Here is a 12,933-nt window from a genome sequence, read left to right on the forward strand (position 1 = left end):
TTTGTCTAATTTGGCTAGGGGCAACTGAACAGAAAGCCTCACGCTTTTGCATGCAGCACTTTTGTGACTCACAAGCAGCAAGGAGTAAACTGTTAAATCAGAAATCCAACCACGTGCTTCACCACACAGATTTCATCATTCAGGGAGATGGATGTCTGAAGACATTGATCTGTTTCTATTATCAGAGCTACAAAGCATAGTAGCAAACAGGCGAAGTATTGCTATCAAGCACATTTCTGGTCTCTTTAATATTCTGTGTAGAAGAGCTGTAAGCATGGAGGAGTGCTGCAGGCTGTCTGAAAAGGAGGAAGTGTTCTCTGGTTTTTCCTCATTAGTCAGTTTATTAGCATACCTTCCCCACTGGTTCGCTGCCTTCCACAGAGAAGTGTACAGGTAGCTGTGCGGAGAATTAAGTCCCATTTCCATTTCCTTCAGAGATCTTCAAAACTGCAGTACGGCAGTCCACCAAGAAACGCTTTCCCAACTGGACAGATGTTGAGCACGGTAGTCTGTGTTAGAAACTATTTCCAAGAGCCTTCTGTGATGAAAGACGAAACTAGCAGGAGGGTTGTGGGCCCTGAACAAAAGTGTCAAAAAAGAAACTCCATTAAATCCCTGTTTCTGCTTTTTCTGACAAATGAAAGTGTGAAGGACAGGAGCAGCAAGAGTAACCTCAGAAGTCTGAAGGATGCTGTGTCTGCTCCAGATTTGAACGGTCTAGCTAATGAATTGCAGATGGGGAGGAAGGCAGAAGGGCTGAGCCTGACCAGCCTGCAAGAACTACAAACGAGACCATCCCCAGCCACCCGTCATTTGCAAACCAGGCTCCCTTCGAAGTCAGTGAATCTCAGCTTCCCAGTGCTGTGCTTCTCATCTTTCCATATTTTACATAAAGAAAGAGTCTTGATGTCTGTAATGATGAGCCTGAAGGCTATAATCCCCTGATTATCCAAAGGACAGGTAGAGTCAAAGAGCCGTTTTCCTCACGATGTCTTGCCAATGTGATTCATCCATTAGCTGTAGGGACCATCTATCTCGGAATGAGGGGGCAGCAGTGTCAGAGGGTCCCTCCCCTCCCTCGCTGCTTTGTGGCGTATGTTAACAAGCTGGCCAATTAAAAAATATTTGTAAGATGCTTCACTAACCTTGCAGTCCGCAAAATCAGCCACAAGACATGCCATTAGCAACAGTGCAGTTAGGGGGCTGCTAATTTATCTACTTGGATTTGCTCAGACTGGGAGAGAGTTCGTTCTTTATTAGGGGGTTTCTGTTTTTACTTAAAGCTGCTGTATTTCAGTGTTTCAGGGGAATTCAGGCAGGACTATCACAAAAGAGGCACATTATGAAAAACACCGTTAAGTTTTGTATAAATGAAGCATGATCTTGCTTTTAAAAGCTAAATTCCACGCTTCAATCTTCTCTCAGATAACTCTTGTTTTGATGTGGCATCTCGAGTCTTCCAGTTCTGTGGGTACACAGGTTAAATGGCACTATCGCTTCCTGCCCTGAGATTGTTTTTTTCCAGGACATTTATGTTCACACAGTAATAATGCTGCTTTGGCCATTATAATGCAACAGGGGGTCCTTAGGTATGAAACACTCAGAGCCCTCTCAGGGTACAAACACATGAACAAACAAAATCGATTTTCTAGGATAAACTTGGATGTAAATTTATAGAGTGTCAGCTGCCAACCATTAACCATGCACGTTCCTACCCAAGTGGCACACTCTGGTAATTGCAAAGTAGGTTACTCTGGTTTCTTCCAAGGATAAGCTCCTTGGCCTTCATCTGGAAGTAAGGCATGCACACAGGCACAGTAAGTCATTTGCCGCAAGTTCACACCCTGCCTGAAATTCGCATTGATAGATGTTGACTTTGCATTGGATGAACTTAGTATTTCTCCAGCACTGTGTGCCACATGCAGGGAGGACACTTAAGATAATCCTTCTAAAGGTCTTAATTTGCAGTCATCTGGCCAGTACCAGTGGGCTCACACTCTTCTTCACATTTTTGAAACACACCGCTTGCTTTACTGTTCTCAATTTTATATCGTGGTTTTTATCAATTTTTATATCAATGGCAAGCAGTTTCATTTCTAGAGCTAATCAAGTGAGTTCATTTACTAAACATGTCCAAAGCTTAGCTTCTATATACAGAAAATAAACAAGAAAATGAATTTTCATCATTTCTGTCTTTGATTTATTCATAATAAGACCTATTTACTTGGCAGAACTTGCAAGACCATCTGTCTTCCTGATATGTAATGGCTCCAAACTCAGTGAGCAGTGTTTTTAAAAGAAAACACTCGGAGCTAGTTTCAGACCTGCTGCGAGCAGCCCCAACTCTGTTACTTGACCCATTTATTTCTATCAGACATCTTTGAGATGTGGTTAGCCTACAGCACCTTAAACAAGCCGCTGCTTTAGGTCCATTAACATTTTCACTAATTGCCCCCCTCTCCCAGCTGATTAATGTAAGCTTCGTCTGTACCTTTTTTCCCGATTAAAAAGTTGGCACACAGAAATTCATTAAAAATTTATCATATTTAAATAAAAACTGTGTTTTAAAAGCTAGATAAGTAAGTACAAACACAATGGATCGACCCATACTAAAGCAAAGAAAAGCAATGTATTGTGCTGGTCCTTTGGAGAAAGGTACGGGTTTTTTCCAAGAAAAATCAGAGGGGACATGATAGTTTAGGGAGTTGTTAATATAGCAATAAGCTGCAGAAAGGTGTACTAATTACTGGGCATACCTCAGACGTACTGCTAGGCATGAGACTGATGGATAAATAATGAAGAGAATAATTGTGCTTCTGATTTCATTTAAACCCTAAGTAGCTCCACTTAGAATAATGGAGTTCCACACGTGTAGTAGTGGTGTAGAATCAGAATCAGAATCATACCCAAAAATGCCTTCAACTACCTGGGATGCATACTGCCATATAGTCCTTGGTGGCGGAAGGCTAGGTTTGAAATATTGCAAAGATAGCTTGTAGCATTAATAATTCAGAGTTTTAAAAGATGCCTATAATAAAGGAAATAGCCCCTAAAAAAAGCAAAAATTCCCTAGCCCTACTACTTTTAAAGAAGAAAGCCCCATCTTGCAACACAAGCATGGAGAGTAGATCATTTACAGAAGCGCTAACCGAGGAGCTGCTAGCTCTTTCGCACAAGTCGAACGCATGGCACAGTTAGGAAGAACACCGGGTGACAGGTACCTGATGGGAAATCAGATAAATGACAGTGACTGTCTGTGTACACATCTCCTCAATGATAAGGACACGACCATTCAACACGGACAGCTCTGGCCTGACTGTGGCCTCATTAAAAACATTCAACAACCCAACTGCATGTAAGGTGTTGAATTTCCAGAGACAAATTCAAAAGCAGCCCCACCTGAAAGGCAGGCTGATTTTGTTGAAAGGAGAAATGAAAGGACTGAAAAGACATACAGTTACTCTCTTCTCTCTGGTCAGGATGCCCCAGAACACGGTGAATGTACAGGGAACTGCTCTTATGAGGGCTGTGCCTGTCCCACAGAGAGAGGACTTGAACCTTCAGGAGTAATGAGTGCACTTGCAGAACGAGAAATCAAGAAACTAGAGACAGCAGAACTGTTAATGTAGGAAAAAGAGGTGATTTCCAACTAACGGTAAATACACAGTGAATCCAGAAATATGATAACTTTATTTTAGAATATATCTTTGGATTTAATTCTGTCACCTTCATTATCCAAGACAGCTGGGCTATGTAAATAAACCCTCCCCTCTTCTTTTCCAGATGTTCCTACAGCAGCCGACGGCGTCCCTGAGCTTTAGCAATACTCAGCAGCCGGAGCCGCAGCAGCTACAGCAGAGGTCAGGGGCCATTTCTCAGCAGCAGCTTGTCCCCAGTCCTCAACTTCAAGGGCAAATTGCATCTTCGCAAACAGCAAACCAGCAAGCACTGAGAGAAGCAAGCGTGATATCCAGCCAGGTAAACATTTATTTGAATAGAGAAGCATTTATATGGGAGGACAACACAGAGCAAGAATAATCATGTCAGTCCTGCAAGTGTGCCTTTGCCTTTCCTTCCCTATTCTCCTATATAGGGGCAGCCTAAATAAAGGGTCTCCCTACAGCATTTACTTTATCTTATATCCCTTTTTCAAGACCTCAGCCGGAAGGGTTACTTGAGCAGCTGTTTCAGCTTGAAAACTGAGCGGAGGGGCATGGAAAAGACACGGATGATTTATTGTTCCTCATTTGATTCTGAAAGAAACCTAACCGACCACACTGGAAACTAGCAATAGTGGTGTCAGCAGTGCGACCTCTCAAAATAAGCTTTACCCCTGCTCACTCTCTGAATCCACCTGGATGCCACCAACATGGCAAAGCCTGCTGCCTGCTGTGGTGACACATGGCTGGAATACATGGAGATGTGTAACAGATGGAGATTGTGTGAGACCCCCAGGTTGTGAGTGCAACAGATTCCCACACAGGGAAACAAAGTTCAGCCTCAGTGAGTAGTAAGTGAGACCTGTGAAAGCTAGGAGTAGGTTTGGCATGAGATTTTTTTTCTTATTGCAGGTTTCTCAGCACTTCCAGTGTTTGCTCTGGTCCCACCTGTTGAACCTCCCTGCACAGAAAACTTAGCTCTTATTTCTGCTACCTGAGCATGCGGCAAACGCAGCTGCACCACTATCTTCAGACCCCTCAGCTGTAGCTTTTAACCTCCTGTGTACCTGTATTACGACGAGTCTATTAAAATAGAAAGTGTATCCATATTATGAATAGGAAAAAAACGAGTTTTTTCTCTTTAATAAGGTTTATTCCCACCGCTGGGGTTTTACAGCAGCACTGATCACACCTAACTGTGCTCTCGTGCCTTCGTGCGGTCTCGCTTGTCTCCTCGACTGCTTCATGGCACGACTGGGGCGGCTTTGCTTTCACAGCGCTCTGGTGCCCAGCGTTTCGCAGGCCGGTAGAACAAAGCGTGGGGCAGCCGTGGCTACGAAAGCCGGGGCAGGCTACCAGAACGCTGTCGCTTCTTCTGCCTGACAGCGGCCGTGTGGACGCATCGCCGGGTATTAACGGCGACTGCGCCCCCGCCGCGCTGTCACGGTCCGTGTCTCCACGCTTCCTCCCCCTGCCGTGCTCGACTTTCGCTCTCTCACCGCTCTCTTCCAGGGCCCGAAGGCGGCGAGGAGCGCGGAGCTGGCGCCGGGCGGTGGCCGCCCCCCCCGCGGCGCGCCCCCGCCCTTCGCCGCAGCCGCCGCCGGCGGCGGCACCGCGGCGCCCCCTGCCGCCCTGCCGCGGGGCAGCACCGCCGGCCCGCCCGCCCCGGCCTGCAGCCACGACCAGCAGCTCAGGTACGGCCCGGCATGGCCCGGCCCGGCCCGGCACGGTCCGGCACGGCACGGCACGGCACGGCACGGCACGGCCGGGGCGCGATGCAGAGCCGGGCTGGCCCGCCCGGGCTAGGCTTGAGCCCCAGCCGCCGAGCCTGCGGACCCCAGCCGCGCTCGGTTTGGATTCGGCGTGCGCGGTCACGGCTGCCCGCCAGCCCCGGGGTGGTGGGATTTCTCCGCTTTTCCGTCCCTGTCTCAGGGTTCCCTGGGTGGGCGGTGGAGGATCCACCTTGGCGTCCAACTGGAGAAGCGAATCGAAAAAAATCCAATCTGATACTCAGAAAGCTCAAATACGAGCCATTCCCACCAGCAGGAGCAAAAGAAATTTCACTCTCCCGAAATCCTAGTGCCCAGCCTCCCGGCAAGGCACCCACGCTACCAGAGAGGGAACACGCTGCCCCGCATCCCCACTTCACAGAGCAGAGGACGTGCCTTCCACGGCCGCGAGCCAAGCTTAGATCTCCGAACGCTCAGCTGTGTGCCGTGCCTACGGGAGCGTCCTGTCTCTGTTTTCAAACTGTGGGATTTGTCCCTCTGTAAACAACGTCACTTTTTCTTTTTTCCATGCGCCAGACTGTTGCTCAGCCAGCCCATTCAGCCCATGATGCCTGGGTCCTGTAATGCAAGACACCCTTCAGACCTCAGCATGGCGGGATCTCAGGCTAAGTATGTGACTTGTCAAAGGTAAAACATCAGAGTTGCTTGTGAAGGGAAATAGCCTCCTTTAGTGAGATGACCGAGGAGTTATAAATATCGGGAACGTGTTACTGTGCTGAGCCTGCCTTCCAGTGTCAGGGTCAGCCTTACCCTGCCTAGTCACATCAGGAAGGATGACAGAGAGAAACACAACGTGCCAGCGGCATTTTAACAAGCCAGGGCTGGGGGAATTTTTCTCCCTTACATGATGCTTCACTGCTGGAACTTATGAGAGAGAAAGTCAGCACTGGCCCAGCTGAAATGATCAGTGCCAAGAAAACCACTGCTCGCTGGGCCATGAAACACTGGTGTAACACCAGTGGAGCTACACCTAACCTACAGAACAGAAAGAACCAACAGGCCCCTGCGCCTGAGCACTCTCGGAAAAGCTGCTGAACGAACCACTTCAGTTGTTTGCCTCCTCAAAACTCTGATGAAGGAAGCAGAAAACACCAGTCTGAAAATTTTTTGGGTTTTCCTTAACTGTTTTTTGTCACCATAATTAAATTGTGAATTGCCAAAATAATAGGCAACCATTTGGACATCATTTCTATACAAGTAATTCTGTATGTTACCTCAGGAATGTAGGTATTCAGTACTTCTATTTTTAAACACCACTGTTGCTGTTTAAGATTATCTTGAGTTAAACTTTTCAACTAAATGCACAGCGTTTTAGATCTGCTTTCACGCACCTAAATAAAAGAGGCTTGATTTGCAAAGATACATCTCCCAGTTCCTGTGGACTTCCTGACTCATGAGACCCTTTTTTAGGAGCTCACATCCTAGTACAAGTACCCAAACTGTAGCATTTCTGACTAACCCCTAATGTTGAACAGCTGTTGAGCAAACACACGCCACACTATGATCTCATCACCCATTACAGGATAAACAGAATTAGACTGGGCTGGCAATAGCTCCGTTGCGGTTTTGCCCACAGCCTTCCACAAAACAACACATATTTAAGTTCTGCTGCGCAAAAGCAGACTGGCAAGAGGAGCCGAGTGTTTTGTTTCTGGCCCATCCCTCGCTTCAGAGGACTTCTAGAGGCTTCTGCTGTTCCCACAACGTGGCTCACAGCAATGGGACCGTACTTGACAATAGGTACATGAGTGGCTCTAGAAGTAATCAGCCCTACCCTTCCTTCTGCAAGAGATCACCACCCCCGCAGGCAGTCACAGGGAGCACAGGCAGCAGAACGAGAGGTGTATTTCCTTCACCGCCGCTGCCGTTCAGAGCACAGCGTATTCATGCAGAATCAAAGGCCGTTTGGTTTAATGAGCTTGGGATGTGAATGCTGTGGCTGAAGAGAAGACAATGCACAAACCAGAATCTTTAACGAATCTAAAATGTGGTCTGGATTTTGAAGTGAGATGTATGCGGCCCTCCAAGTCCAGGTCATGCACAGAGTAAGGCAAAAACGGTGCTGCCAACGGTGCTGTCCTCGATGTTAGCAGGGCCTGTCCACTGGAATCCTTTATAAGGAATTACTTATGAAGACCAGGGACTTCCACCCCTATCCTACAAGAAGACCTTAGATTCCAACAGTTTGTTCTTGATTGGTTTACTTCTTTCTTCCACAGATACTCTCAAACCCAACAAATGTTTCAAAGCTTGGAAGTGCAGACTTCCAGCAGCGGCTCTCCAATTGTACTGATGGGACAAGCAGTGTTAAACCAAGGGTTCGCCACTACACCTCCTTCCCAGCCATCCTCTCTGCCACCTATGCAACTCCAGCACCCACAGCATCAGCAGCAACGCTACCTGCAGGTAGGGTGGGACAGGGAGGACGGTGTAAAAAACATACGCACAGAGTAATAAGGAGAACGGGCTGTGCAAACGGGGCCCCGGGTTTCAGCGGGAGCCCGATGATGGCAGAAGTGGCCATTCTAGAGATACTGAGATGTGCGAGACACCGATACGGTGTCGGGTGCCCTTGCAGTACAGCAAGGGAGCAGTGAGAAGAGTCAGAATATTTCAAAGGAAGTTACTAATTCTGTACATAGGAAACATAATCAGATTATCCTGGATATATTTAAAGCGTGTTTCTAGACGAAGAAAATTGCTGCCTTAGGATTTATTCTGTACTCTTTATTCAGTATAAAATTTGCTTAGTTTACAAGTCAAAAGACCGTTTTTAATTACCAGCATCGACATAAAATGAGATCTGGATCAGATATCTGGATCCCTTCAGTAAATTACCGTATTTTCTCAACTCCACAAGGCAAAGAAGATAAATTGGAGCAAACTGCCTGGAAGAACCAGGTGATTTGAAGATGTAAATATACTTATTTTTTGACCTAATTCAACACGTATTAAAGTAAAGGGGAAGGGGGAAAATGAGGTGTCTCAGTATTAACTCAAAAGGAGCTGAACTCAGTCTATAAAACCTGATCACGTATCCACTGGAGTCGTTGAAAGAGTATCACCAACCTCAAATGATTAAACTCTTGTTATTGAAATGAAATCCTTATCATAGCTGAGAATTAATGAAAAAACTATGGCAGATACCGTTCCAAATAAAGCATCTGCAAAATTCACATCGACTTCACCACTGCAAGGTCACACCCTACTGTAAACTCAAAAAAAGGAAGGGCTGGAAGGGACAGCATGAGGCACACTAGGATTCTGTTTCATTTCTGTTTCATTTCTATCATCCACCTGTGCCATTTCTGACACGTTTGCCCACCCTGTTCCTAAACAGGCTTTTCAGGATAACCTGCAAATCCTAGGCAGGGAATTCTTGTTAGAAAACCTTTCTCAATGCCTAATTTTAATGTTCTTTGTTGCAATTTATGTCCATTCCTTCCAGCATTAGGTAAGCTAACCCCACGCCAAACAGCCCCAGAAATAAAAGCCAGCGAACTAGTAGTATTTTTAAGCACCTCGTGCACTGAGGACGAAGAGCTTTAACGGGTGAAAGAATCAAACACCACGATGAATTTTATTTTATCCATAGGTGCAAACACCAAGTTCTTTGCACAATGAGCAACCCGATTCTTTGCTCCTGCCATCCTACTCGCCACAGCAAGGAAATATGGGGTATCATCAGACACAGCAGCAGCAACAACTAACATCAAGAAGAAGCAATAGCTTATCAGAATCATCAAATTTACCACAGCCACTGCGATAAGAGTCCCACCAGCACAATCAATGCACGATTAGCTTTAACCAATGGGCACATGGGGCAGAAGAGAATGACTTTGTACTTACTGTTTCGGCTTTTGCACAAGCGTTTCTTTCAAAGCTCTGTGACAGAAGTACGCCACAGAGTGCAGACTGCCACGGGCAGTGCACTTAGGGCATGCTGGATTCAGTTTGCACTGTCTGGTGAGCACAGTATGTCCTGACAGAGCAAAAGGAAAAAGGAACACTACCCTGTGCAGCCTCCATCATCAAGGGGTGCACGGGAGGAGGCGTTCAATCTCGGCGTGTCACTCTGAAAGCTATCTGGCAATTACAAAAGACTGTCGACAGACTCATGAGGTACTTGGCCTTCACTGTTTCAGTTCTTCTTTTGTGTATGAAAAGCACTGCGTCAAAGGTCTATTGAGGAGAGAACAAAAGATTATTTTTATTATGATTATTGTTATTATTTTGCACAACTGCACAGAGGACAAAACCTAGGCACTTTCTGTAAAGAGAAGTTTGTTTCCTTACTCTTGTGGCCAAATTAGCACATCCAATGGAGGAGGAAGCCCAGTCATTGGTGAAGATGGTCTACAGCTCATAACCCTCGATTTAGAATCTGAGAAGTATTATGCAGCTTACCCTAACTGTTCTTTGTGACTAGAAACAAAAAAAAAACCCCACAACCCACACTGGACTGTTTTCTATATGAATTGTGATTGCAAAGGAGAACTCAAACTGTAAGCACAATCATGCAACTCTCCAGTAGTATGACATGGATCCTTCTTCAAACTGAACTCACCCACTGCAAGTCTCTCTCTGAGAAATATGCACTGTGTTTTGGCCCACTGACTTGGGATGCTGCAGACTATTACATATCTCTTTCATTATAACATTTAGGATTGAATTTTCCTTTGGGGAGGAAAAAAAAAAAGAAATGCACTTTTCGCTTTTTTTGTATGTTTTCTGTTGATATGTTTCTAAGAAAGATTTTATGTAATTATTAAATAAAAAGTAGTGTATTGTACAGCTGTTGTAATAATGACCTATTTCTATATAAAATAAAGTTATATGGAATTATGTGGAAATTATTTTGTATATGAAATATCAACTCATTTCACAAGTATAAAGATTGTGCTTGTGCTTTTTTGTGAGTGGATATTTTGTAATAAACTAATGAATTAGAAATGTTTTTGTGAAGGGAACTACTGTTTCATGCTCTATACAACTCAAACTATTATTTTTTTCCATTTAATGATGGACAGTTGTCTTTATTTGTAGAATAAAATAAAATAGCCAAAAGGCTTTATTGCAGGACTTGCACACACTTTCCTGTGGCTGTTCAACGATGTGATTCACTTTAGATTGTTACTATCAGCCGTAGCCTGGCAAGGCGTTTGGTACCCAGTTAGCAAAACCAAGTATTATCCTATGGGATCTTTATCATGGCATAGACAACAAGAATGATAGCTCAGGAAGTTATATTAGCTGCTAGCCAAGACAGTTCATTTTAAGCTCCTGTAAAACTTCAAAGACCTCAGGCAGCTCTGTACTTCCAAAGAAAGTTTTAGATTAGGACAAAACAGATGGTTTAAAGAATGGTTTGACCCAGCACATAACAGGGCTTTGAACCGTGTCCAGCTTCAGTGTTTTTAAGACACCACTGTCCTGAGTTTTGTGATACACCTCCGCTGGAATTGCTACTATGCCCACACTGCAGACAGTCTAGTTTCCACTTTGGCATCCTTGTGTAGACGCTTTTTCAATTTGAATTGACTAGAGGATGGAGCAGCCATGGTACAGGTCTCCTTTCCCTCTGCTGACTCTGCTGCAGGAGCAGCAAGCTCCAGCACAGCACGAAGTGGATAATCAAGCATTGACTGTGTCAAGATTGAAAGGGGATGGCCCTCAGGGCAGCTTGCAGCCACCCAAGAGAGTGCAGACCATGCTGCCCTTCCTGCCCTTCAGTACAAAGGATCATGTCACATGGGCCTGCATAGAATCATAGAATCATAGAATCATCTGGTTGGAAGAGACCTTCAAGATCATCGAGTCCAACCATTCACCCTGCACTGTCAGGGTCCCTAAACCATGTTGCTCAACACCAAATCTACACGTTTTTTAAACAACTCCAGGGATGGGGACTCCACCATCTCCCTAGGCAGCCTGTTCCAATACTTCACAACCCTCTCTGTAAAGAAATTCTTCCTGATACCTAACCTAAATTTCCCATGTTCAGCTCTGGTTTCTATGCCATAGAGGAACAATGCAGATAGTTGGGCTGGGAGCTGGAAAGGCTAAAAGTAAACTTTCAGAAAGAAAGGTCTGTTTGCCCTGAGTTCTGAAAAACTTTCTAAAAAAGCTAAGAATCTCCTGTAGAAAACCCACTGGCAAAATGACCCTGCTGCTTCCACAGCAAGACTGGCTGGTAGCACTGATTGGTGCACGTGTATTTCAGTCCATACAATCTCTTTGCTTCATTTCATTGAAGGAAGATGAGGGAATTACCTATCTAGTCTCTAAAAAGTGTTTAGAGACCATATCTACTCTCTAAGAAAGTGTTTTTACTGCTAACTTCAGGTACCAGTCTGAGTTAGTCTGCTCATCTCTTTAAATTCTTGCATTCAGTGAAGCAAGAGTGACTCCACCAGATAAAGATTAAAGAGCTAAACCTTAAAGTGCTTTCACTTGATGTCTGAAGGAACCTTTCTCTTTCTGTTAACTATAAACAAACCTTAGCGAAGGCCAGTCAGCTAAGTTACAGGGTAACTTCATAAATGCCACCCACTCCTGTAAGGGCTTATCCTGGGAATGGGGAGGGGAAATTTGTCTCTTTGCTGGCTGCAAAGTTCACACAGGAAAGAGGTGATGAAGGAACGTGAGCACCTCTGTTGCCTTTTGGAGGCGTGGCGACCTGGTTCAGGAACGACACAACGACCGACCGCAAGCCGCTCGGGCCATTAGCTCACAGACACCAATGTGGTGGATGGCAAATGGCGTTTATTGCTGAACAACACAGTGTTATATAGCTTGGGTTTACAACGTCGCTTCCGTCTGCTTACATCATGAGCTGAACGCTATTGGCTATCTGGAGCCGGGGGGGGGTCCTATCTTTCCGTACAGCGCGATATCTTCCGACCGCCAAGCCTTAACTACCTACAACCTCAGAGGAAATACCTGTGGAAGCAGCACTTACTTGATGGATCTCAACTACTATGATGAAAGTCACAGGAATATAAAATTCCTTTAAGAATTTGTTTTACTGTCGGGCATAGTTATAACACACCCACATGTCTCCTGATTGTCAGTACGTATGTCCAAACCAAGCTCAGCCTTGGACCAAATGCCTGTCTTTCTAAGACTAGCAGTACTCTTAAATTGCTAAGAGGGAGAAGCTGAAATTAGGATGATGTTGTCTCCTAATAAGCTGGCTTATTATATTGCTTGGAAGGATACACAGCACTTAACAGATTTATGTTACTATCTAGTTTTTCATGCTCTGTCTCATTTCTTCCCTGCACACACATTCTGTTTTGGATTATTGCGCTTGCTCCCTGTTGCATGCACATGGTACACCAGTCCTCTTCATAGAGCCGGGCTGTTATACTTCTTTATAGCTGAGATCCTGCTTGTTCCAACATAATCACTCAGCTTGGGTCATTCTTCTGAGCAGCCAGCCAGCCTAGTTCGTGTCTCAGGAATAAAAGCTGCAGATGTCA

The 12,933-nt window shown here is 45.2% G+C and overlaps 1 protein-coding gene across 3 annotated transcripts in view; it reads left to right on the forward strand.

Annotated features, from left to right (window-relative positions):
- The window catches only part of NPAS2 (neuronal PAS domain protein 2), a 107,275-nt gene extending 98,057 nt beyond the window's left edge, over positions 1-9,218 (forward strand). For 2 of the 3 annotated variants that reach the window (XM_086610064.1, XM_086610071.1), the window contains exons 17-21: positions 3,784-3,978; positions 5,172-5,353; positions 5,966-6,058; positions 7,669-7,855; positions 9,045-9,218. In XM_086610064.1, the coding sequence (XP_086466190.1) occupies positions 3,784-3,978; positions 5,172-5,353; positions 5,966-6,058; positions 7,669-7,855; positions 9,045-9,218 (831 nt within the window). Of the gene's footprint in view, positions 1-3,783; positions 3,979-5,171; positions 5,354-5,965; positions 6,081-7,668; positions 7,856-9,044 lie in introns of those variants that run through there. The other variant, XM_086610079.1, reaches the window with a different exon arrangement.
- The last annotated feature ends 3,715 nt before the right edge of the window (positions 9,219-12,933 follow it).

This window comes from Tauraco erythrolophus, chromosome 1, assembly GCF_009769465.1.
Source record: "Tauraco erythrolophus isolate bTauEry1 chromosome 1, bTauEry1.pri, whole genome shotgun sequence".
NCBI lineage: Eukaryota > Metazoa > Chordata > Aves > Musophagiformes > Musophagidae > Tauraco > Tauraco erythrolophus.